Source organism: Crotalus tigris, unplaced genomic scaffold (assembly GCF_016545835.1).
Source record: "Crotalus tigris isolate CLP2741 ecotype Arizona unplaced genomic scaffold, ASM1654583v1 scf7180000023598.3388751, whole genome shotgun sequence".
Lineage (NCBI taxonomy): Eukaryota > Metazoa > Chordata > Lepidosauria > Squamata > Viperidae > Crotalus > Crotalus tigris.
Window position 1 is genome coordinate 2,872,227 of NW_024100068.1, and position 23,135 is coordinate 2,895,361.

Sequence of the window (23,135 nt, forward strand, 5' to 3'; positions counted from 1 at the left end):
TTTGCCATTGCCAGCAATGGCGTGGGCGCAGCTTCCACGTCCTAGAGAAGTGGTTCTCAACCTGTGGGTCGAGACCCCATTTGGGGTCGAACAACCATTTCACGGGGGTCGCCAAACAACGCAGTCCGCCATTTTTTCCCCTTTTCCTTAGCTGTGCTACTCCCTTTTATTCTATTGGCTTTTGAAAGCCAATAGAATAGACTCTCTTGAATAGAGTCTAATTCTATTGGCTTTCAAAAGCCAATAGGAATTGTCCAGGCTGTCTCTGCCCTGCTGAGCCCGCCAAAAATCCCATTCTGCAAACGGTGCTGCACCAGTTGAGTAGTCCTCGACTTACGACCGGTTGAGTAGTCCTTGACTTACGACCGGTTGGGGTCACGGCATTAAAAAGGTTGAGAACCACTGTCCTAGAGGATTTTGAAGTTTATGTCATTTTCTTCCCTTATCTCACTCTTTGGGTTGCCGCCTCCTAATCCAATTTAGTATTCAATAATTTGTGCACATTGGTAAGAGATGGATACAGTAATTCAAGAGATAGAGCAACTGCCCCAAATCCCCAACCTCTTACGGATGTTAGAAAGTAACACTGGGAAAATCACAGAGCAGAGGGCTAGATGGATCATGATCTAAATTCAAGGCAGCTTTAGGTGGTTATGGCTCAGTGCTGAGGTTTTTCCTTTTGAAGGCAGTCCAATCCCTGCCTCTACATTTAAAAATCATCCAGGAGGAAGTAATGGGGAAAAACCTCTGCTCAAGACTCTGAAGGTAGTTTTAATTCAGAATAGACAATGCTGAACAATGTGAATAACTAATCTAATTTGCATATAAGGAGGTGTCAAGCAAAATCTTGAAAATACTTTTTTTTCTAAATATAAAAAGTCTGTGATGATGCAGATTATCTGAAGCAGAGACTTTCTGTGTTAATCAATGATGCTGCATAAATCAACACAATCCTTACCAAGTTTGCTTATTTAAAAAATGTGTATCCTGCATTTCATTTAACCCTCTTTTTACACTGATGTTTCTAACACTGTTTTTAAATCAACATTTAGTCGTTAATTCTTCCATTTCTCTGCATCTCAATCAGCCCAAGCAGTAAACTGGCGTCTTAATTCTTTGTTTGAAAACTAGCATGGTGGCTTTTGTCCTCACCACTTAAAAGGCACTAGTGTTGACTCAAAAATATGGAGGTTCAGGTGACATTAACTAAGCAGTCCATTAAGACTTAAATACCTGCCTTAAAAAAAGCATTCTAGAAAAATTATTTACAAGAAGCACCTTGTTTTGTTTATGTAGGCAGATATGTGTCGGTCATATCTTCATAAGACATTTTTGGCAGATTACCAAAAGCAGCAGCACCAGAGAGTCAAAAAATGGTCCATATAGAGCAACCTTCTCTAATGGACTGAATTGCTGCCTTTCCTGGTGGCTGTGAATTCTGGGAATCGCAGTCCCCACACTGGAAAGTATCAGGTTAGAAAAGGCTGCCATAGATTCTTCTTTCTGTTCTCTGCTTACTCCAAGTCTTGTAAGTAGCCACTTGCCTGACTGCTTAAGGCAAGTGAGAATGGGAAGTCTGGAAACTTAAAAGAGGTGAGTCTCTCCTTCTCCAAAGCAAGCCCTTGTCATAATAAAAATGGTGCATCAGAAGAAGGAGATAAAATTTGCCCAATATTCTGTTATTATAAGGGTTTGTTTCCAAGTTTAAATCAGAGGCTGACTCATCTGGACTGTGCCAATAGTCTATATGTTGCCCCCAGATTCCCCTAAAATGAACTAAACAGAAACTTTCATTCTATGATATTGTTTGGAGGATTTTTAAGGTCAGCTTTCCCTTTTTGGAGGTTTCAAGGTCTAAAATAGATGACTTAAATCTCTGCAAGATTTTACCTTTTAAAATTCCCTCAAAACACTTAAATTCTCCCCCAAACAAGGTTCCCACATTTAGCCCTGTCCCCAAAATGCTGTCATTCCTTCACCTTGTATAACCTTAGAGTGGTTATCCAACCTCTGAAGCTGGAAAAGATGTGGAAACCTTGACCAGGCACAGCATTATCACCTTGCAGGACATGCTCTCCCTCACTTGCTTGATCTCTCTATAGTCCTCAGCCCAAAAAGTAGACATACACAAACATGTGCACTCTGTCACAGAAAAGTTGCTTGCTCTGCTCTTCGAAATGTTAAGGCAGGCAGTTCTGATGACAGGGCCCTCTTGGAGTTAGCATAGCTGCACAGCTCCCAAGTCCTGGAAAAATGTCCCCAAGACCCGCCAGAATCCTGATACTCACTTCCCTTACATATATGCGTCTCGCCAATAGGAAGAGATATTATCATTGCTGCTATCATTTGTTTTTTATATGCATTTAGACAGTAGTCATCAGTTTGAGAGAACCAGACCGAAAACGAAGGATTTTCTTCTTAAGGTTATGGGATGCTTTAATCTTAACAAAGGCTTTGGCTGCATTTTCATGGAGCTCCGAAGCAGCAGCCACTGCCTGGATGGGAAGTGTCTGAACAAACTGGGACCAGAGGAGGCCCCCGCTTTCCTCAGAGTCACTGGTGGTTGTACTTTCACCAACAAACTCCACTCCACTTAAGCTGGACTCGCTGTCCCCAAAGCAATTGGTGGTATAGTTGCTCCTTTCATCCTCGCTGGTGTCCACTACAGTGGAGTGGAAGAGAGATTCACATTCAGCTGAGTATTCTGAGTCACTAGCAACATAGGCATAGGGGCTAATATAAGGATGCGGAACCTGTGAATAGACTCCTCCAGCTTCTCTCCTGTTCCTCCTGGCCCGCCTAAGGGCATCTTCGTAAGATACCTCTGCAGAGAGTTTCCAGTGCCGATAATCAGCTCTCTTGTGCTTGGGCTTGGCAACTACTGGTTCTCTGCTATGACCATGGGGCCTCAGCACAGACTTGAGTACGCCTGGCTGACGACTCAAATGGTTGGCATCTGGCTGCAGATGGAGACCTTTCTTCCCTCTCAAAGTAGTCTTTCTTGGCTTCTTATTTGTATCCAATTCATCCAGGAAGTGACACTTTTTGCCCACAGATTTGGCCTTCTCCCGTCCAGTCTGAGGTCCATTTTCCAGCACTGTGACAAGATGAGATTTGTGTTTCACCATAGAACCTTTGAGAATTTTGACACTCCTGGTGCCTTTGTGAAGTCTGACTGTTTGTGGCTGAGCAGGTATGAACTGGGCATTCACTAGCAATCCCTCCTCCAGACTCTGAAATGATGAGCCCTCACTCTTAAATTCCACCAACGGTCTGCTCTCCTGACCTGACAAAACAGAGCAAGATGACTGCATCCCACTACTCTTAAATGATAGCTTTTTGGGAAGCTGGACAGCTTTCTTTTCTTTCAAGGGTGTTACGTGCTGTCCTGGGCTTTGTTTAGGACATATCAAAAAGAGTTGACCACTTTCCTTGGGAGCATCACTCTTAGTCACAGGGGATTGCATCACTTCTTGAGTTTTGACATTTTTCATTGGGGCCTTGCTTTGATCATTATTAGCATTTGGCAGGAAAACAGCAGGCGCAGGTATCTTTTTTAACTCCATATGCTCTACTTCCCTTGAATTCTGCTTTATGGGAGAAAAGGCAATGCTATCTAGAGCGAGAGTGGTTCCACTGGAATGTGAAAGTGGCTGATTGAGATTCTTAATGTTAGTGGTGTTGCTAGGCGCAGCACTAACCATCTGCCGAAGACACAAGCTTCCATGTCTCAAAATCCCCTTGGCCAGGTCTGCATTCAAATTCGTTCTTGGTTTATTGGTCCTAACTGAAGGTGCCTTTTTTTGCACAAGGCTTAAAATATATCCATCCATTTTCCTGTTGGGTTGAGGACAGGACGGAGAACGAGAAGCATGTGAAAGACAAGAATCCACTGTTTTTTCTGAGCTGAGTTCCGGTTCAACATCCACAGCATTGTCACTGGTTCTTTCTACTTCTCTTGGGGGACAACTGGTCACCGGCAGAAGAAACATGGGGCTCTGCACTGCAACAGCATGTAAAGGGCTAGGATAACGGTATACATCATTTCCATTTTTAGACACCAGATCGCACTGGTATTTTGGGTGTACATCTGCAACAATGTCGAAAGAATCTGACTGTGGCATTGATGGGGAGGCCACCCCTGCTTGGTCATTTTGTTGGATTCCTTTGTTTTGCTCCAGCCAGCTGATGAAATCTGAAATTCAATGAAGTGGGGATGAAATAAGTAAGGAATAACATTTGGAGTTGAAAGTAGAAATAATAACTTCCACTATTGCAATTATCATCATTTGGATTAATCATAATACATGTCTGCAATAGTTAACGATACTATTTTCTATAAAATCTGGACTGGCAATTCCTATCTCAACTTATTTATAAAGAGTTCAAAGCTGAAGATGATCCCCTTAGCTCACAGATTTGAGACAGAATGCAAATAAAAATACAATGCAAATGAAGAGCTTTAATTTTATGTGCATATTATTCTTATAATATTCCCTACCAAATTGCTGTAATTCACTTAAAAAAGAAAAGATATAAAGGTGGGGCTGAAGATATGTCCTAATTCTCTCTATCCTTCGGCTACCAACCTGTGGCTGCAACCTATTTCTTAATCCCATATCAGCTACACTTGGGGGGAAATGAGAATATGGAATCAGGGCTGAGCCATATTTTGTTTAATCATCATTTACTGAGTAAACCATGATTGGCCCACAGAAAATATTGTTCTAAACCATGGTTCATAAGCTACAGTGTCTGGCTTCATACAATAGATCAAAATGTTGTTAGTTTAGTGTGTTGTATGAACATAGCAACTGATCTGTTGGATCATTAGATCCAGTGCTATTTATCCAACAGCCATCATCTCAGTAGAAGCTCATATATAATAATGCTATCTTTGCCTTCTATCCCAGATCTATTGACCAGGAACAACAAAGACAAGGCTGATCAGGGCCCAGAATAGCCCCAGTGGCTAACTTGGTGGGTTGCACGAGCACCCTGGCATATGCACAAAGGAAAGTAATCTTAAACATGCCTGGGTATTAGAAATTCTTGCTATACCTGCAGACTTGGGCCGTCCATCAGAGCCACTCAAAGATGCATCCAAAGAGCTGCAGAAGCAAGTACTGGAGTGACAACTGGATAAACATTCACTGAAAACAGAGTTTGATGAGTTGGAGAGAGATCCAGAAGCCCCATCACTCAGCTCATAAAACCCTATTAAAAAAAACCAAAAGAATCCATTAAAGCAGCTTGTGGTTAGTAGCATGAGGAAGGAATAGGGGAATAATCTAGCATACTCCTCCTGAACCTAAAGCCTCATTCCAAATAAAGTGGGAGTTTGTTTAAAAAAATGAGATGGACTAGAGAGAATGTAGCAATTTGATAAATCTGAGACTAGATCCCACATCTACCTCTTAATGAAACAATGCACCTAGTAATCTCCCGTTTCTTTTACTAAATAAATGTCAAATGCTACATCTGAATAGTGGCTACCACTGACTTTTTCTTTGGCAGATGTCCTGAAATATAAGACTTTAGAAGCAATAGCTGTCAGATATAAAGGCCAGTAGAAGTAAAGGGAGGCTTCATTTGAAACAGTATAGACATCCTTCAGTTTCTGTATAAATAACTGCACTTCCAACTATAACTGGACCTAAATTAAGGCTCTGTAGCTATAATTCATGTCATCTGATCAAGCAGAGTTTGGCTGCAGCTTTCTCAGCTTGTTCCTTACAGGATAACTGTTCTCTGTGGGATATAATTCCTTGGCCGTTGCCTTTTCCATGCAAGATGGAAGGCATCTGAAGTTTTTATTTAATACTGGAGTTCTGTGGACCATACTTAGGAATGTCCTAGATGCCTGGGCACCCACAGAATGCCGCATGCCCCCTTTTACAAGACCTAAAGTCTGTTGATTATCATAGTCTAGCTTAGCTACATAAGATGCTTACCCGAACTGGGACGGCTATCCATGTCAAGATGTTCATCTGTTGTCTTTTCAACATCCAGCCTCAAATCACTGATCTGTTTGTCCAGTTCTTGTAACTGGTTTAATAAGCCAGCATCTCTTCTTCTTAAGCAGTTCTGAAATAATAGCCAGAGTGAAAACTGATTTCAGTATATGATAGGTTCAGAAAGAATACACATATAGCAAAAACATAAACCAGTCCATTGTTACTAGATTCTGTTAAACAAATATTGTTTCTAGTAGTTTCTAGTTTGGCTTTTTTACTTCCTGTGCCAAAGGCAACATGTTTTCCCTCTATACTATTTTGTATTGCATGCATAAACCACAAATAAGAAAGGAGTTGAGTGTGCAAGGGTACCACACACAAAAACAGCATAGACTTATTATGTACGACATACTTTTGGTTTCCATTTACAAATCCAAGACTCCTTTTGTTAAGAAAGAGAGATTACTCTTCTAATAGGTAATATTGAACTATCTTCTCCAATTGTTACCAGAATTGTATTTCTGAGAACCAGTGGCAATTGTGTTTATGGATCTGTGACTATTCCCTTCTCTTATTTCATCTTATCAAATGGCTGAATACAGGTAATCCTCAACTTACAACTGTTCATTTAGTGATCATTCAAAGTTACAACGGCACTGAAAAAAGTGACTTATGACCATTTTTCACACTTACGACCAATGCAGCATCCCTATGGTCACATGATCAAATCCATGTGTCAACTGACTCATATTTATGACAGTTGTAGTACCTTGGGATCATGTGTTCAACTTCTGCGACTTTCTGACAAGCAAAGTCAATGAGTAAGTCCGATTCACTTAACAATCGTGTTACTAAACTAACAACTGCAGTGAATCACTTAACAACGGTGGCAAGAAAGGTTGTAAAATGGGGCAAAACTCACTTAACAACTTAGTGAGAAAGACTTTGGGCTCAATTGTAGTTGTAAGTTGAGGATTACCTGTACTCATTGACATACGCTCCCAAAATTAACATTCTGCCTCCAAACAGCCCCACTCTAAAACTGGCTTGCTTCTGGTATTTTCTGAAGTTCACAAATTCTCTATATTTGTGCTCAGTCGTTTATCCTATCTTTAAGCCCCTGGCTATATAAATTCATTCACTTAATGAATAAGCAAGCAAGCAAGCAAACAAGCTGACTTTCAAGCATGCTCCATGGGAACCCAGCCAAGAATTAGGTCATTTTCCGATGCTCTTTTCTAGATCCTTCCTGCCCTCAGAATCACTGTGGCTGAAAGTCTTTGCACAGTGGTATTCCAGCTTTGGAAACTCGAAAACGTCCCCTAGTTGTGGCACTGGACTCATGTAGGTGACCAAGTTAACTCTGTCTTGTAAAACCAAGCTCTTGATTAATGGAAACCATTTTAATTATGGAGGGAAGGTTAATGCACACAATATTTATGCAATAACACCGATGCTCCATTTTTAGCCCATGGATAAGGCTTTAGACCAGCGGTTCTCAACCTGTGGGTCGCGACCCCATTTGGGGTCGAACGACCATTTCACGGGGGTCGCCAAACAACGCAGTCCGCCATTTTCCCCCCCTTTTCCTTAGCTGTGCTACTCCCTTTTATTCTATTGGCTTTTGAAAGCCAATAGAATAGACTCTCTTGAATAGAGTCTAATTCTATTGGCTTTCAAAAGCCAATAGGAATTGTCCAGGCTGTCTCTGCCCTGCTGAGCCCGCCAAAAGTCCCATTCTGCAAACGGTGCTGCAAGTTGTCTGCAGCGAAGGCGAGCTGTCTGGAAGTTTCCACCCCTCCCTGCTGAGCAACTACTAAAAATGTGAGTAAAAGAGGGCCAGGGGTGGGAGGTGGGAGGCCGGCGGGCACAGGGAGGGTTGCTGGTGCGCGTGGGGCCCGGCGGGTGCCTTACCTCCCTTGGGCTGGGCCAGCTGGTGGCCCAGCCGGTGGTCGGCCTGCGCCGTCTCTACCGCTTGCCAGCTACGCCTCGGCCAGCACAGGGGATGGCACCACGCATGCGCAGCGCTCCTGGGCAGGGAAAGTCCTTGACTTACAACCGGTTGGGTCCTCGACTTACAACCGGTTGGGTAGTCCTCGACTTACGACCGGTTGGGGGTCACGGCATTAAAAAGGTTGAGAACCACTGCTTTAGACTTAAGCAAGGTTATAATTGCAAATGTTTATTATAAGTTCACAGAAGGATGTATTTTGTAATGGAAAGGATAGCCTTTAAAAATGAGGCAAGAAATTGAGTTTCATTCAAGGTAGTTAAACCCTGAACCCTTGCTGACCTTTTCCTGAACTTGCATAGAATTACAGGCTTACTCTTATAATACAGCTTTCCCAAGTCTGGCACCCTCCAGATGTGCTGGGTTACAACTGGCAGAATTCCCAGCTCTGCTCTTCTGCAAAATAAACAACCCAAGACAGGTATCTTGGTTAAATAGTTGAGGCTAGATATTAGCCCATGCTCCTTGAATGGCAAATTATGATTGTATATCCTTGTTAAGTGATGTCATTGTGATTAGAACTAGATCATTACACCTGAAACCCAAGTAGTAATCCCCTTCATCCCCAGTTAGAGGAAAGGATTGGTTGCTTGAAGCAATAAGAGCTGTTTAAGTAAAAGATACTCTTCATGCATAGTGTTATGAAATGAGTTTAAAATAAGCTCATTAACTTCAGGTCAAAGCAATCAGTTTTCCTGCTGAATCTCATAATTATACCTATCCCTCAATAACACTGTTGCACAAAGCTCTTATTTTATGTATATACTCTGTATCTTCTAGCATTTTATTTCTCTGAAAAAGCACAGAAAAAAGAAAAATGGGGAATTCACCACCTTATAGGGTTCCATCTAGCAGGCTAAATGTGTCAACCCTTCTGATTCTCAGCATGCTGTCATTCAAGGGCAGCTTCGGAAACACTTAATAGTCCAAGGCCATTTGGACGCCACTTGTGAATGTGGAAGCACTTTTGAAGTGTCACTTAAGAGGCAGATGCTCAAGGTTTTTGCAGGCTCTCATTGTCACCTGACAGCATACAGGTTTATGGAACAATTTTTGACCAACTTGGGGGGGAGGGAAATCCACATATTTTTCACTTTTTCTCCAAAGCCACTCTTGGTCTATGACAGGGGTAGGCAACCTTGGCTCTTTTATGACTCGTGGACTTCGATTCCCAGAATTCCTGAGCCAGCCATGCTGGCTCAGGAATTCTGGGAGTTGAAGTCCACGAGTCATGAAAGAGCCAAAGTTGCCTACCCCTGCCCTGGTCTATGAGAAAGCTTGGAAGCAGAGAATAGGAGTAGATGTCTTTGTTATGCAATCCAATAGAGCGTGTTCATCCATTGGCGTGCAGTGGGAGGGGAAAAGAGAACCAGTTTGGTGTAGTGGTTATGGTGCTGGCCTAGAAAACAGGAGACCATGAGTTCAAGTCCCATCTAGGGCAGGAAAGCTGGCTGGGTGACTGAGCCAGTCACTCTTTCTCAGCCCATCCACTTAACAGGGTTGTTGTTAGGAAAACAGGAGGAGGAACGATTAATAGGTACATTCACCGCCTTGAGTTACTTATAAAGTAATAAAGGAGGGATAAAAATCTAATTAATAAGTACAATAAAAAACCTTTTCCTAATGAAAGAAGTCCTCATTGAATATAGGCCTTCTTCCTCCATTCAATGAGTATAATTTTTTTTTCCCATTTGCCTGAAGGAGAGAGGAAATATTTCCCTGTGTTACCCAAACCCCATTCACAAAGGTTTCTGCGATCTCTCTCTCTTCTCACCCTTTTGGCAGGGTAAGGGCAGTTACAGAGAGAAAGCAAACATCTTCGGCGTCTATTCACACCCTAAGGATAACCCTGTTATAGCAATGCCAATGATATATATGTGCATGTATGCAAAATGTGTGCTTGATCGCTACGTAAAGGGCAATTCTAGCAGTGCACTCTCCCGTCCAATTCCTCACTTCAGTTCAAATCTATTTTCCAGCTGCTTTTTCCTGATTAGTTAAATGCCCCCAGAAGTGTCTACAAGGGTGTGTGTGTGTGTGTGTGTGTGTGTGTGAGAGAGAGAGAGAGAGAGAGAGAGAGAGAGAGAGAGAGAGAGAGAGAAATCCAGATGGTGGCCATACTATGCGTTCAAAACTCTATTCTTTTTTATGTGCCTCATGAGACATATAAGGGGAAATCTTTGATCAGTACCCTCTTGCCTTTTGACCATCCTGTGTAACCAAAATGTACATCAAGACAGTTAAATTGCAAATTCATTCATTCAACATGCTATGCTGAGATAACATTACTATGGATTCAGTTTTTTGTAGCTTAGGGCAGAGATCACCAACCTTTTTTGATTGGCAGACCGGAGGGAAAGGGAGGGGGAAGCACAGGGCTGCAAGCATGCGCATGATGTAAATGGGGCACGGCTAGTGCTTGTGTTCTTGTGCACAGCACCATTTCTGCGCCCCGAGGCACAGCGTTGGCCCGTTTTGCACAGTGCAGCATCCCATTTTTGCGCCCCACAGCACGGCGGTGTCCCATTTTCGCGCCCCACAGTGCAGCATCAGCCTGTTTTCGCACCCCAAGGAGCAGTGTCCTGTTTTTGTGCCCAAAGGCACAGAAGCGGCCCATTTTTGAACCACGCAGCCACAGCACTAGCATGATTGGGGGGTGCGCACACGTGCATGTACTGGTCAGCCTATCCTGCAGCCCAGTGGTCAGCAGCCCACAGCTCAATACTGGGCCGCAGCCCACAGGTTGGGGACCCCTAGCTTAGGGGATTATGCAAACTCAACCTATTTGATTAATTTATGATTTGGTTTATTGTGAGAATCTAGAAAATGAATTAATTCAGTAAGAAGGTAAAATTGTGTATGCATAGCATAATTTAACATTCTCAAAAGCAACAACAGAAAGTCACAAATACTGTAAACCTCCATTACTCCCAACAGCTCCAGATCCAGTTCTGACAAACTGACATGGATAGAGGACACGCGTGTCATAAGCTTGGCCCTATCCGTGCCAGTCCAGTTGCAATTATGATATCAAAATACTCAGTAGATGAACATTACTGATCACAAAAGCAGAGTAAAGAACAATTAAAGCAATAATGATGATGATGATGGAAGGGACCTGACCCCCTGTTCAGGCAGGAAACCCTATACCAGAGGTGTCAAACTGCCAGCCCGTGGGTCGATTGCATCATATGGAGGCCGTGCCCATCCCAGTTTCAGCAATGCAAAAAAACTCACGATATGACATGATTCATTACGTGACACAGCAAGTTTGACACCTGTGCCCTATACCATTTTAGACAAATGGCTATCCAGTCTCTTCTTAAAAACTTCCAGTGTTGGAGCATTCACCACTTCTGAAGGCAGGTTGTTCCACTGGTTAATTGTTCTAACTGTCAGGAAGTTTCTCCTTAGTTCTAGGTTGCTTCTCTCCTTGATTAGTTTCCATCCGTTGTTTCTTGTCCTGCCTTCAGGCTCTTTAAAAAATAGCTTGATTCCCTCTTCTTTGTGGCAGCCCCTGAGATATTGAAACATCATGTCCTCCCTCGTCCTTCTCTTCATTAAACTAGACATACCCAATTCCTTCTTCTAGTCAAGTTCAACTAAGTTTGTATGTTGTTTTCTTAGAGGCTGTGTAGAAATGGATTGGCACTGTTTTTTTCTGGGATGTTCACCGTCACTGACTTTCTGGCTTAGCCTATAATCCTAGCAAGGATGTGAGGTGCCATTTAAGTACTAACCATGTGTATCCCAGCTCACCTTTCTGAGATTAATCAGCATCCTCCTCAATACCAAATGATATCTACTAATAAAACCTTTATCTCACTTTTTCGTTATTTCAAAAGCATCTCAAAATGGGGCTGTTTCAGTGTATATTGAGCAAGATTTGTTCATCAGTATGCAATACATCTTTTAAAAATGTTAAATTTGACAGCAGTTTTAAATTAAAACGGATGTTCTAAAAATGGATACCTATTGTTTAATGAACACAACATGGGAGATTGCAGAGCTGGAGGTTGAATAGCTGCTACTGCAACTGAGTTTTAATCTCTTCTATTGCAATCCAGAATTACACAGGGAGAAGACTAATCTAGGATTGCTGGGAGAGACATTATTTCCTGCCCCCAGGCAATCCCATCCTAGGTCCAATGTGAGACTGAAAGGCTCCATACTCCAAACTCTAAAGATAGACAGATAGATCCTTATCAGAAGAGGAGCATGGGGATGTGGATGTGAGGAGCTGTCTCTGTCTGAGCTAGCCAGGGGATATGGTACAACCAATTTCTTTCCCTACTTTACAACTTGCAACACAAACACTGGTGCTGAAAATATACAACTCTCATGTGTTCCAAAACAGCAGTGAGGCTGAATGATGGAACAATGAACAGGATGTTGCAGAATATAAGGCTTTAAAGAAGAGCTCAGTGAAGGATGGGCCAAGAATTTCACAGAAGAGATGATTCTTCTTTAAGAGTTCAGGAACACTGTTCGGCTTGAAGTGCTCTAAAAAACCCTTGGTCAAAAGGAAATCCAGCCCCAACTTGTTTTTACAGTCTTTTGTTCAATCTCTCCTTGAAGGGTCCAGGGCCCTCCCTTAGTTTGCTCATTTGGCCTTCTGAACTTTGCTTGATTCTGCTCTATTGCTATTTCACTAGATTTATAGTACAAGATTATTTATCTCTGCTACAATGAACCCGGACTGGACCTAGGCATCCTTGCCTTTTTTGCTCCACTGCAAATGTCTCTTGGGTTCCCAAAACTTAGCTGGACAGATTGCACCTTTTCATTTCCACCTCTTTGGACTCAAGGCCCGGAAAGCAATAATTGCCTAAGAACAAGCTGCTTTCTTCCACTCCAGCCATATGCACACTAAGCCTGTCCCACACATCCATCAATCTTTGCCTCACCTGCGCTGGCAACAACAAAAAGTTGCTCTCTTATGTCTTTAAAACCAGCAAATGTCTGAAGAAATTCAGAGCAGGCATTGGTTACTCTTTATTTTTGCATGAGTTGAAGGCTGCACTGTTATGTGATGAGGGGGGGGGGGGGAATATTAATTCTACAAAACAACATTAAGCATTTGGAAACAGTTAAAAAATGAAAACAAGGGTTTTTTTGAGCATTGCAACCTGAAAATGTTGTAACTTTGCTATCATGTATCTATCTTGTAATGCTTATCTGGAATTCATCCAATGCTTAAAAACCAATTAAGTGATTAGGATTTGCCCATCCAACAACAGATTGCATCCTTGCTCTTCCCCCATTTCTTCAGACACAAGTATGGGGGAAGGGCCTGTTAAGCTGGATTCATGAACTGGTAAATGTTTTTGGAAGGATGGCAACCTGCTATTAGCCTTGAAGGAATCAGTGGTCTGACCTCTTTTGAAGAAGCCATTTCTCAGTCCAGCTGTAAAGGATAACCACCACTCTTAATTCCAGCAGAATGGAATTACTGTTCATCCAGGAACACGCACTCCCTAGGCTAGGAAGGGCCTCCCTAGTTTCTTGGGTTGTAAAAAAGATGGTGGAAGAAGAGTATTTTCCAGACTTGCAGGATTCTATTCGTGTAGCTCCTCAATACAGTAGAATTGGCTTATATGGCTGTGTTTCCTGTTTGGTCCAGCTGCTGAGGCTGACATCCTCATAAACCAGGGTACTTTCTACTTCTAACTTCACTGATGAAAAATAGTTATGTGGCGATAGACTACGACTGCAATAGCAATAGCACCTAGCTTTATATACCACTTCATAGTGCTTTACAGCCCCCTCTAAGTCAGCATATTGTCCCCAACAATCTGGGTCCTCATTTTACCAACCTTGGAAGAATGGAAAACTGAGTCCACCTTGAGCCGGTGAGAATTGAACTGCCAACTGCAGGCAACTGGCAGTCAGCAGAAGTAGGCTGCAGTATTGCATTCTAACCACTGCGCCAGCACAGCTCATAACCCCAGCAATTGTTGCCGAGTTGCTCTCCCATAGAAGGAGCAAGTTCATAATTGGGAATTTCTGGATCTTTGGTTCCTGGTGGGAAAGTAGGCGGAAGCTGCAGCTGAGGGTCTTCAGCCAATTGTGGCAATTACAGTCCTACATGGCTGTGAAGCCTTGGCCATTGTAACTCATGCCTAATCCGCTGTAGATAGAGCTATCTTTGAAAACAATCCAAGAAAAACTGTTACAAAGCACAGTGAGTAGAAAGCTAGTAGAAACAAACCATTATTTTGATATAATACATTTTCTGATTCTCTGGTTGCTTTATTGGCTACCAACAGATCTTAGAGTCCAATTCAAGATGCTGATTTTTTACTTATAAAGCCCTTTATGGCTTGGCTCCAGTGGGCATCTGCCTGGCTTATGTATTTGTGAATAGAGAGATATAAGACCCCATTCCATCCTCAGCTCAGGAAATGTGGTAATGAAGACAATCCTTCTCCATAATAATTTTCTGCCTCTACACTTATGCCTTGCATCCTCCATGATGATATATCACAAGGCAAATTAGACCATACTTGTAATTACATACTTGATAAATGACTACTATATTTTTGTTGTTTTAATATGGATGGGCTCTCATGTTTTTGCTTTATTGTATTGTAAACTATATTGTAAGCTGTAGACATACTGTATTGTAAACTGTCAAAGTGTATGAGTGAAACAATATATAACATTGTTAAATAAATAAATTTGGGCAACAAACTGAACCACTGAACTTTAGCAGCAACTGTGGCAGAGACATATAAGGAGCAGTCCTGAAGAGGAACATGAGGGTTACTGGTTGTTCACAAGTTTCTCTCCCTTCTGGAAAATATAATTGCTTTATATAATTGATGGCAGCTTCACAGAATGGCTGGCATCCCAGCCCACACACTTTGGAGACAAATTAAATCTTGCTGGAGTCTGCACACAGTGACAACTGAAGCCAACCCTGGCATCAATATAGCTGTGCAATCTACATTTCGCATCTATTTTGGGGTATACTTAAAACAGCTTCGATGTACATCCAAAAATTCTTGTGGTACAGTCTTTGAAATTTATATCCCCAAATATGCAGCAAGTTGATAGATGGTGATCTTCCATGGTGTTGCTGGAATTTAAAGCCTTAAAGTCTTCAAGAATGCAGTCGTAGTCTATCGCCACATAACTATTTTTCATCAGTGAAGTTAGAAGTAGAAAGTACTCTGGTTTACGAGGATGTCAGCCTCAGCAGCTGGACCAAACAGGAAACACAGCCATATAAGCCAATTCTACTGTATTGAGGAGCTACACGAATAGAATCCTGCAAGTCTGGAAAATACTCTTCTTCCACCATCTTTTTTACAACCCAAGAAACTAGGGAGGCCCTTCCTAGCCTAGGGAGCCTCTTGACCTGCTCACTATTCAGCTGCGGACTATTATCTTTATCCCAGAGAGCATCTCTTTACCCTACCTCTTCAACCAAGCTCTTTCCCATATGCTTCCCAAAGTTTGCTTCAGGTTTAATGTCTGTATCTGGGATGACTGTGAACTACTTAATGCCATCTAAAATTCCTAAACTGACATATTTCACTCTTAGTGTTAAAGCAATTCAATACTATTTTTGGCAAATACGTTAGACTTCATGATTTGTCCTTTGCTCTTTAGTGGCAAGGATTGTTAATTCCATTTATGCTCAACTGTCCCTCATTTCCAACATCCACTATTTGTCTCAAGAAGCTGACTTGTAAACTTGTTTGGGCAGAATTGACTTAAAGTACAACCTTACCACTAGTGCATTTCAAAACATTGCTTGAAGCGGATATTTTGCTAAAGCTAAGCAATGTCAGCTTTGATCAGTCTTGGGACTGGAAATAATCTAGAAACACTATATATGATGTTTCCAGTTTCCCGATGGAAGAAAATCAGAATAGAAATATGCTAATTAAACAAAATCAGATTAGCTTCCCCCATCTTATGTCCTCAAATATGTTGGAATATAACTCCCGTAACCTAGCTGACTGGGAAGTATAGGAGTAGTCAGGGCTTTTTTTCTCATAGAACGCCCAGAACAGAGTTCCGGCACCTTTTTTTTTTTTTTTTTAGAAAAAAAGCACTGGGAGTAGTAATCTGATAGCTCTTGAGAATTTAGTAGTTTAGGGGGGAAAAAGTAGTCTCAAGTGATGCCATCTGTGAATCTGTTGGCCTTGATATCTGTGATACACAGCTCTTTTTCTTTCTTTTCTTCTGCACCATCCAAATTGAATTCAAGGCTGGGATCAAATCTTAATGAATGACAACATTTGCTTCAGCCACCCTTAAAAAAACTGGGAATGCTGGGAGTATTTACTTGCTTATTTTATATATTTATTTATTGAATTTAGAGGCTGCCCAACTCTATAAGACTCTGGATGGCTTAGCACCCAAAAGTAATAAAATATTAAAGCAAAAAGAAACACACATTATTGTCTGAAGAAGGACTTCCAGTGAAGATGCAATAGCAAACCTCATGGCAAACTAGCCGTCTCTGAAGGGCAAGGATGGCAGTTAAGACATGGAATGAAGTTAAAAAAGACACGCTAAGATAGGGCAAACTGCAGCTGTCATTGTTGGGGACAAGATGAAGCCAAGGATTCCTGTATCTCTGATTTGGAATGTTAACCCTGATGATAACGACTGATCTTTATATTATGTAGATTGAAACTTTAGAAAGAGTGCAGAGAAGGGCAACAAAGATGATTAGAAGACTGGAGGCTAAAACATGGTTGCAGGAATTGGATATGTCTAATCTAGTGAAAGAAGGGCTAGGGGTGATATGATACAGTGTTCCAATAGTTGAGGGTCTGCCATAAAGAAGGGGTGAACCATTCTCCAAAGCACCTGAAGGCAGAACAAGAAGTAATGGATGGAAACTAATCAAGGAGAGAACTAACCTAGAAATAGAGAAATTTCCTGACAGAACAATTAATGGCTTGCCTTCAGAACTGTCTGGACAACCATTTGTTTGGAATGGTATAGGGCAGGGGTAGGCAACCTCGGCTCTTTTATGACTCATGGACTTCAACTCCCATAGCGGACTCAGGAATTCTGGGAGTTGAAGTTCATGAGTCATAAAAGAGCCGAGGTTGCCTACCCTTGGTATAGGGTCTCCTGCTTGAACTAGAAGACCTCCACAGTCCCTTCCAACGCTGTTATTCTGATGCAGTCTCATTAAGAACTAACGCTATTTTGCACACCTTTATAGATCAGTAGCATCTATAAACCTAACCCTAACCTTGCTCAAACTAATCCCATTTAGCAAAATAATGTCTGAATTCAGCCACTGTGATTTGTAAACTATGGTTTATGGTTTAGCAAGCTATATATATTAATTTATTTATTGAATGGGTGTACTATTGAATTACTATTTACAAAGTACAAAGCTTACATACTACGAATACCATAAAACCACTGCAAAAACAGAAAATCCGAAATAAAACTAAACGAAATAATACACAATATCAACAAACTAATTAATTAAGTAATAAAATCTGTTTTCAGTCACTTTTTGGGAAGAGTTCATTCTTCATTAAGTTCTGGTAAACATCACCAAGTAGGAGGCAACCTATCTTCCAGAATAAGGTTTTTCCAGAGTGTGGATGCCATGATTGGAAAATGGAATTTTATGGCTTAGCCCCCTTCACCTCACAAAACTGGAGGACCACAAGCAGCTTCTCCAGACATGTTCTCAGTCAGGCCACAGCACTAATTGAAATAAATGTTCTTTAAGGCAGGGGTCCCCAACCCTTGGTCCGTGGACCAGTACTGGGCCGTGGCATGCCAGCAACCGGGCCGCAAAAGCAAAGCCCCATCCGCGAGATGCAGGCAGCACACAAAACCACGCACTCTCCGGTCCACAGAAAAACCTCTCTCCACGGAACCGGTCTCTGGTACCCAAAAGGTTGAGGACCTCTGCTTTAAAGTACTTTGGGGTCAGACCATGTAGGAACTTCTGGGTCAGAACCAGCACTCTGAATTGCATCTTGACAGAACTCAGTTACAGTTAATTCAGTAAAGCAGGGGTTGGCAGCAAATTAGGTTGCATAGTAGGGAGATTTTCCAAAAGTCTTTTGCTATGATTGCATTCTTGATAGATAACTACTCAAACTTTACATGAAAATTTGTGAAAAGGGAATTTGCTACTTTTTTGAGGAAATCTGTTCCTCTACTAAACAACTAAAATTATTATTAAGTTTTTAAATGTTATTTTACTTGGAAACACTAATTAGGTTCCTATCTTCTGTGTAATAGTTTTGTTTCATTGGTACACTAACAGCTCTTCAAATAATCAGATTTCTTGGCTTAATATACTAAGCTCCTGAAAAAAGTCCTTATGCTACTTGGTGGCTAGGCCCCTCACCTTCTTTGGTTACTTCCTCTGGACATTTTCCAGTTTGCCACACTGTCCTTGAAGCAGAGACTCCATAAGAGTTTATAATATTGCAGATGAGAATTGATAGTAATCATGTGCATTAATTAACTTTAATCATTTTTTTTCATTATTTAATATTAATTACATTGCTATTAAATCAAACCCCACATTCAGTCTCTGGAATAGGTCTTCAACATGTTATCTAGAGGCTAAATATGGACCATGGAATGAAAAAAGCTTTTGCATTCCTTAAAACAAAGATACAACTTGTATTATAGCTGGATTCACTTCAGTTTTTAATTAAGCATCATGTTTGCCACTGATACTGTCATTTACAAATCAGACTTAGTGAAATATTGAATCAGCTATGGTCCAGCTTTATGTATGCAAATCCCATAGCTATTGGTCTCAAAGTAAGAAAGGGGGGAAGAATCATCTTTCCATTTCCAAGCCAATACCCTCTTACTATAACAAATTACTTCCCTGTTTTGATCTCTTTCCTGAGGATATTAATAGGTGAGAATGGCTAGAATGATTAACATGCAAATAACCTTTTTGTATTCCTGCTTCTGGCTCAGACAGTAAAACATAAGCTGAATCACATTCATGCCTGCTCTCTTTGACACACAAATTAAACATCATTTTTGTCCTAGCCTCATCTAGTTTCTGAATTCTAATTCCATTCCTTGGATGCCAACTGGTAAAGGTTGTAAGAAAAGATGGAATATTTCCAAAGTCCCAAATGCCCCAGGAACAGATCTGTTGGGATATTTCAAATGCGACTTTTGTATGGGAAGGGAAAGCTATTGCAGTTGACTGGCACCAAATCCACCAAAATCCTAAAGCACAAAATGAGGTTCTTCTTATCTCTAAAAGTATTGACATGCAAATGATGGTGTCTGTTGGGATTTGTGCTTGAGGGGGATAAAATTTCCTTCACATTGAGCTTGATTCCTGTGGAGACATCATAGACACATCCAGAATCTACTCGACAACAAGACTCAAGGGAATTGCCACTGGCTTCTTCCAGGGAGAGAAATAAAGACCAAAAAAATAAGGGTGAATAGTAAACACTGAATTTCACAAATCACCATTTTGGGGTTTGTAACAAGTTTTCTACTACATTCTGTCTTTTCCCCATTTCCTAGAAGTTTCTTGGAAGTATTAAATTTTGCATATTCTCTCAACCCTTAATATCAGGTTCAAAGTCAGCTTTGTATCATCTGCAACATTTCCTCTATTTTCTGGTTTTTGCCTCACTGACACTGGCACAGAAACCTCGCCTCACCTTGCCAGGGAACTCAGATCTTTGTGGCACAGAAACCACAGGCACAACCACTTTTTATTGGCTGCTTAAGCAACAGCCCCAAGACTGTATTTCTAACAATCCTTCTTTTTGATTATGGATTATGGGTCAATGGTATTTATAGGGAGCTGGACTTGGGTCTCTTATGAAACTACAATGACTCCAACTGATGACATGTTTAACCCCTTCAGCTCAGCCTGGTCTTTTCCTACTGTTCCACCCTAGGAACTAGGATGAGATTCCAGTTGAGCATTCAATTTTGATTCCCCCCCCCCCACCTTTGAGCTCTTTGCAGTCTCTGTGTTAAATGTGCTGCAATGAGTCCTTATTGACTTTCAGTGCCTCACCTATTCATTTCTATAGGATTTTTGCAGCAAAGGTGTTTCCTGGGGAGGGACAGCATCCATTATCTCCAATGGCTTAAGTCAAGTACATTTGCACCCATTTTGCAGAGTAACAATGGAACTCAGCTGATGGCTGGATTCGTTTAAGTCCTTTCCTCCTGCTGCACTACTATATTAATGCAAGCATCCCACATATGCTCCCGCAGCACTGACAGGAACTCAATAAGATAAATGCTTTCTTCCCGGTCCAGCACCGGCTTTTGTCGACTGCCAACATCAACAACATTAACAGCATCTGCAGGAGGTGAATTGATTCCCTTCAGCAGCCAATCTAATATGCAACTTGATGCCCAACCAGACTCCTGTGAGGCTCCTCTTAAGCCTTTACACATGCACACACCCATATATGTAAACGAATGGAAAAACTGAGCTAGCTGCAGCACCAAAGCCTAAAGGGCAAGGAGGTTATTCCCACTGGTCCCATTCAGTGCAGTGGGATGACAAAAAGCCCCTCATTTGGAGCTGCAGTAATTAATCACCATATACTACAGGTATGGCAGCTATTGTTAGCAAAAAGAGGATGGGCCAAGGGCAGGCACTGATGCAGAAGGCTGGAAGGAGGAGGCCAGCTATCCTGCTCAGAAGAGACCATCATTAAAGTTATGGAAGGTGGCCACACAGAATTTGGTTCTTCTTAATATTCTATACATCCAATCTTGGAACTGTGGTGTTTTAGGAACAGAGAAACAGCCTTTAAATATACTGCTTAAAAGTTCCTGGCTTTTCTCTTCTGGGCTCCCACCAAAATATACAGGAGGCGGTTTCTATATTTCCAAGGGTAGGGGCTTCAGGGGTCCCTCTCTGACCTCTTAATACTCCACTGGAGACCCTCCCTCCCTACAGTCTGTCTGCCACAGACCCTGAGTCTAAGGCAGTGGTTCTCAACCTTTCTAATGCTGTGACCCCATAATACAGTTCCCCATGTTGTGGTGACCCCCAAGTGGGTGTGGCCACCAATAAGAGGGAGTAGGACAGCTAGGGAAAAGGGAAAAAATGGCGGACAGCGTGGTTTGGCGACCCCCGTGAAATGGTCGTTCGACCCCAAATGGGGTCCCGACCCACAGGTTGAGAACCACTGGTCTAAGGAGACCTTCAAGGTACTTTCAGCACCTCGTGCGTGCATAAGCAAAGGCATCCATTTCACAAATGAGTTGGCATCTGCCTCACCATTCCTTCCATCTGACACCCTGGCATCCTCATTTTTGCTAAGGTTCTTCTTCAGGGGAAGAGGGAATGAGGAAGCTGGTGCCCCTATGGGTCTTCATCATAGGATACAGCAGAAAAGGCTGCACTTTCCAGCAGCCCTCTTGTCTCCACCGAGCCCCAAAACTCAAACTGCTCAATATGAAGGGCAGGGAGGAAGATCCACTGTTAACAGCTTGGAGTATCTTTACCTTGGGAGGGTCCTGGCAGATCTTAAACCTCCACCCACGCAATGACCCTCATTTTGCAAACCCTCTTCTTCCCAACGACCCTGCCATGTTTCTCATCTGCACAGCAACCGGCCTGGCGCAACTAAGGCTAAACAGAAAGCTTTTCCCGTAACGAGAAATGGGAAATACCCCGAAGAAGTAGTGGCCGAATTTCATGTAGCCACGGTAACTAATTCCTTTCTGCGCAGAGCACATGCATCTATCTAGACGCTTTGTACACGCTCAGAGACACGCTTCCCACATTGTTTCAAACGGTATGGAATTGGGGTAAATTAAAACCAAAGCGCCCCGTCTCCGCCCCTGTCCTTCCGCAGCTGATGAGGTCCAGGAGCCCCCACAGCCTCCCCTCTCCCCCGTTTGGTCTGGCTGTGCCCCTGCATCGCGCCCACCGCCTTGGCTCGCTGGCAGGGCTCGGCTCGGCTCACCAGCTGCCTCCGCAGAAGCAGGATGTTCTCCTCCAGGAATTTCTCTTCTAAGCTGCGCGGCGCGACTCCGGCTCCTGCTACGGCTCTCGTCGTTTCTCCGGAGCAGCTCCCGGCCAGGGAAGCGGAGGGCGCGGCGGCCAGTAGCCGCTTGACGCGCAGCTCCTGGCGCTGGCGCAGGAATTCCAATTCGGCCAGCCCGGCGAGCGTGGCCTCCAGCCGCTCCCGGGTGCGCAGCCGCTCCGCGTCCGTCGCCTCACTCCTGGCGCCGTCCCGTGCCCAGCGCGGATCGGGCTCTTTACCCGCCGCAGCCGCAGCCACCTGGCCCTGCTGCTGTTGCTGCTGTTGCTCCGGCTGTTGCTGCTGCTTCCCTGGCTCCGGACTCGCCTTCATGCCCGAGCCCTGCTCAGCGCAGGCAGAATCCTGCACGGAGGGCACTGCAGCGGCACCAAACCTCGGGCCTCCGACCCTCAGCTGCGCGCGGCGGGCGGGAAGCCCAGCCGCTCTGGAACCGTGCGGCGCCTGCAGCCTGCTGGCAGCCGCATCCCCGCTGCCCCGCCCGCACCCTGCGCCGTCTTCGTCCTTGCTGCTCCCGCTTCGCCTCCGCCACCGCCGTCGCCGCCTGGCTCTCTATCACTCGGCGTCCTTCTTCCAATCCCCCTATTCCCTCCCCGGCTCCTCCCCTCTCCCTCCCTCTCTCTCTCTCTCTCTCTCTCTCTCTCTGTCTGCCTGTCTCTGTGTTTGTCTTTCTCTCTCGGCTGTTCTGCATTTCCTCGCCCCCTCCGTCTTCTCCGCCTTTCAAACCAGCCGGGCAAGAGGCGGTCCGAGGAGCAGCTCTCCTCAGGATCGCGCGCATCCATCCGCCTGCTTCAAAGAGCAGTTTGGCCGCCCCGTGTTTCCCTCCTTGATGGACTTTTCTCTTTACATGGTGGGATTGCACCTCAGATATTTCAGAAACACAAATTCATCCTTTCAAAGAAGGGTTAGTGAGGATCAGAACCCCAATTCCTAGTTAGTCTCATCTGTTTCTGTATGAATTTTTTTTCTTTCTTTCTTTCTTTCTTTCTTTCTTTCTTTCTTTCTTTCTTTCTTTCTTTCTTTCTTTCTTTCTTTCTCTTTCATTCACTCTGTCTGCCTTTCTTCTTTCTGCCTTTCATTCATCTGTATACATTTTCCCCACATGTATTGCTTTATTTACTCTGAATCTCTGCTATCTATATATTTCTTTTTATTCATCACTCA

The 23,135-nt window shown here is 43.1% G+C and overlaps 1 protein-coding gene across 1 annotated transcript; it reads right to left on the reverse strand.

Moving 5' to 3' along the window:
• Window positions 1–287: 287 nt before the first annotated feature.
• On the reverse strand, window positions 288–22,540 carry DACT1 (dishevelled binding antagonist of beta catenin 1). Its single transcript, XM_039319525.1, has 4 exons — window positions 21,897–22,540; window positions 5,955–6,087; window positions 5,062–5,217; window positions 288–4,195 (listed from the first exon to the last, which is right to left on the reverse strand). Exons 1-4 carry the CDS (start codon window positions 22,284–22,286, stop codon window positions 2,364–2,366), a joined length of 2,511 nt encoding a protein of 836 aa, XP_039175459.1. The 5' UTR covers window positions 22,287–22,540; the 3' UTR covers window positions 288–2,363.
• Between the last annotated feature and the right edge of the window lie 595 nt (window positions 22,541–23,135).

What these genes read in the sequence shown, in the direction of transcription:
- DACT1 (XM_039319525.1), bottom strand. Translation starts at nt 22,286, where the DNA reads ATGAAGGCGAGTCCGGAGCCAGGGAAGCAGCAGCAACAGCCGGAGCAA. An exon ending in TGCTTCTGCGGAGGCAGCTG is followed by an intron (nt 6,088 to 21,896) that starts GTGAGCCGAGCC and finishes CTATTATTTCAG; the next exon opens with AACTGCTTAAGAAGAAGAGA. An exon ending in TGGACGGCCCAAGTCTGCAG is followed by an intron (nt 4,196 to 5,061) that starts GTATAGCAAGAA and finishes ATTGAATTTCAG; the next exon opens with ATTTCATCAGCTGGCTGGAG.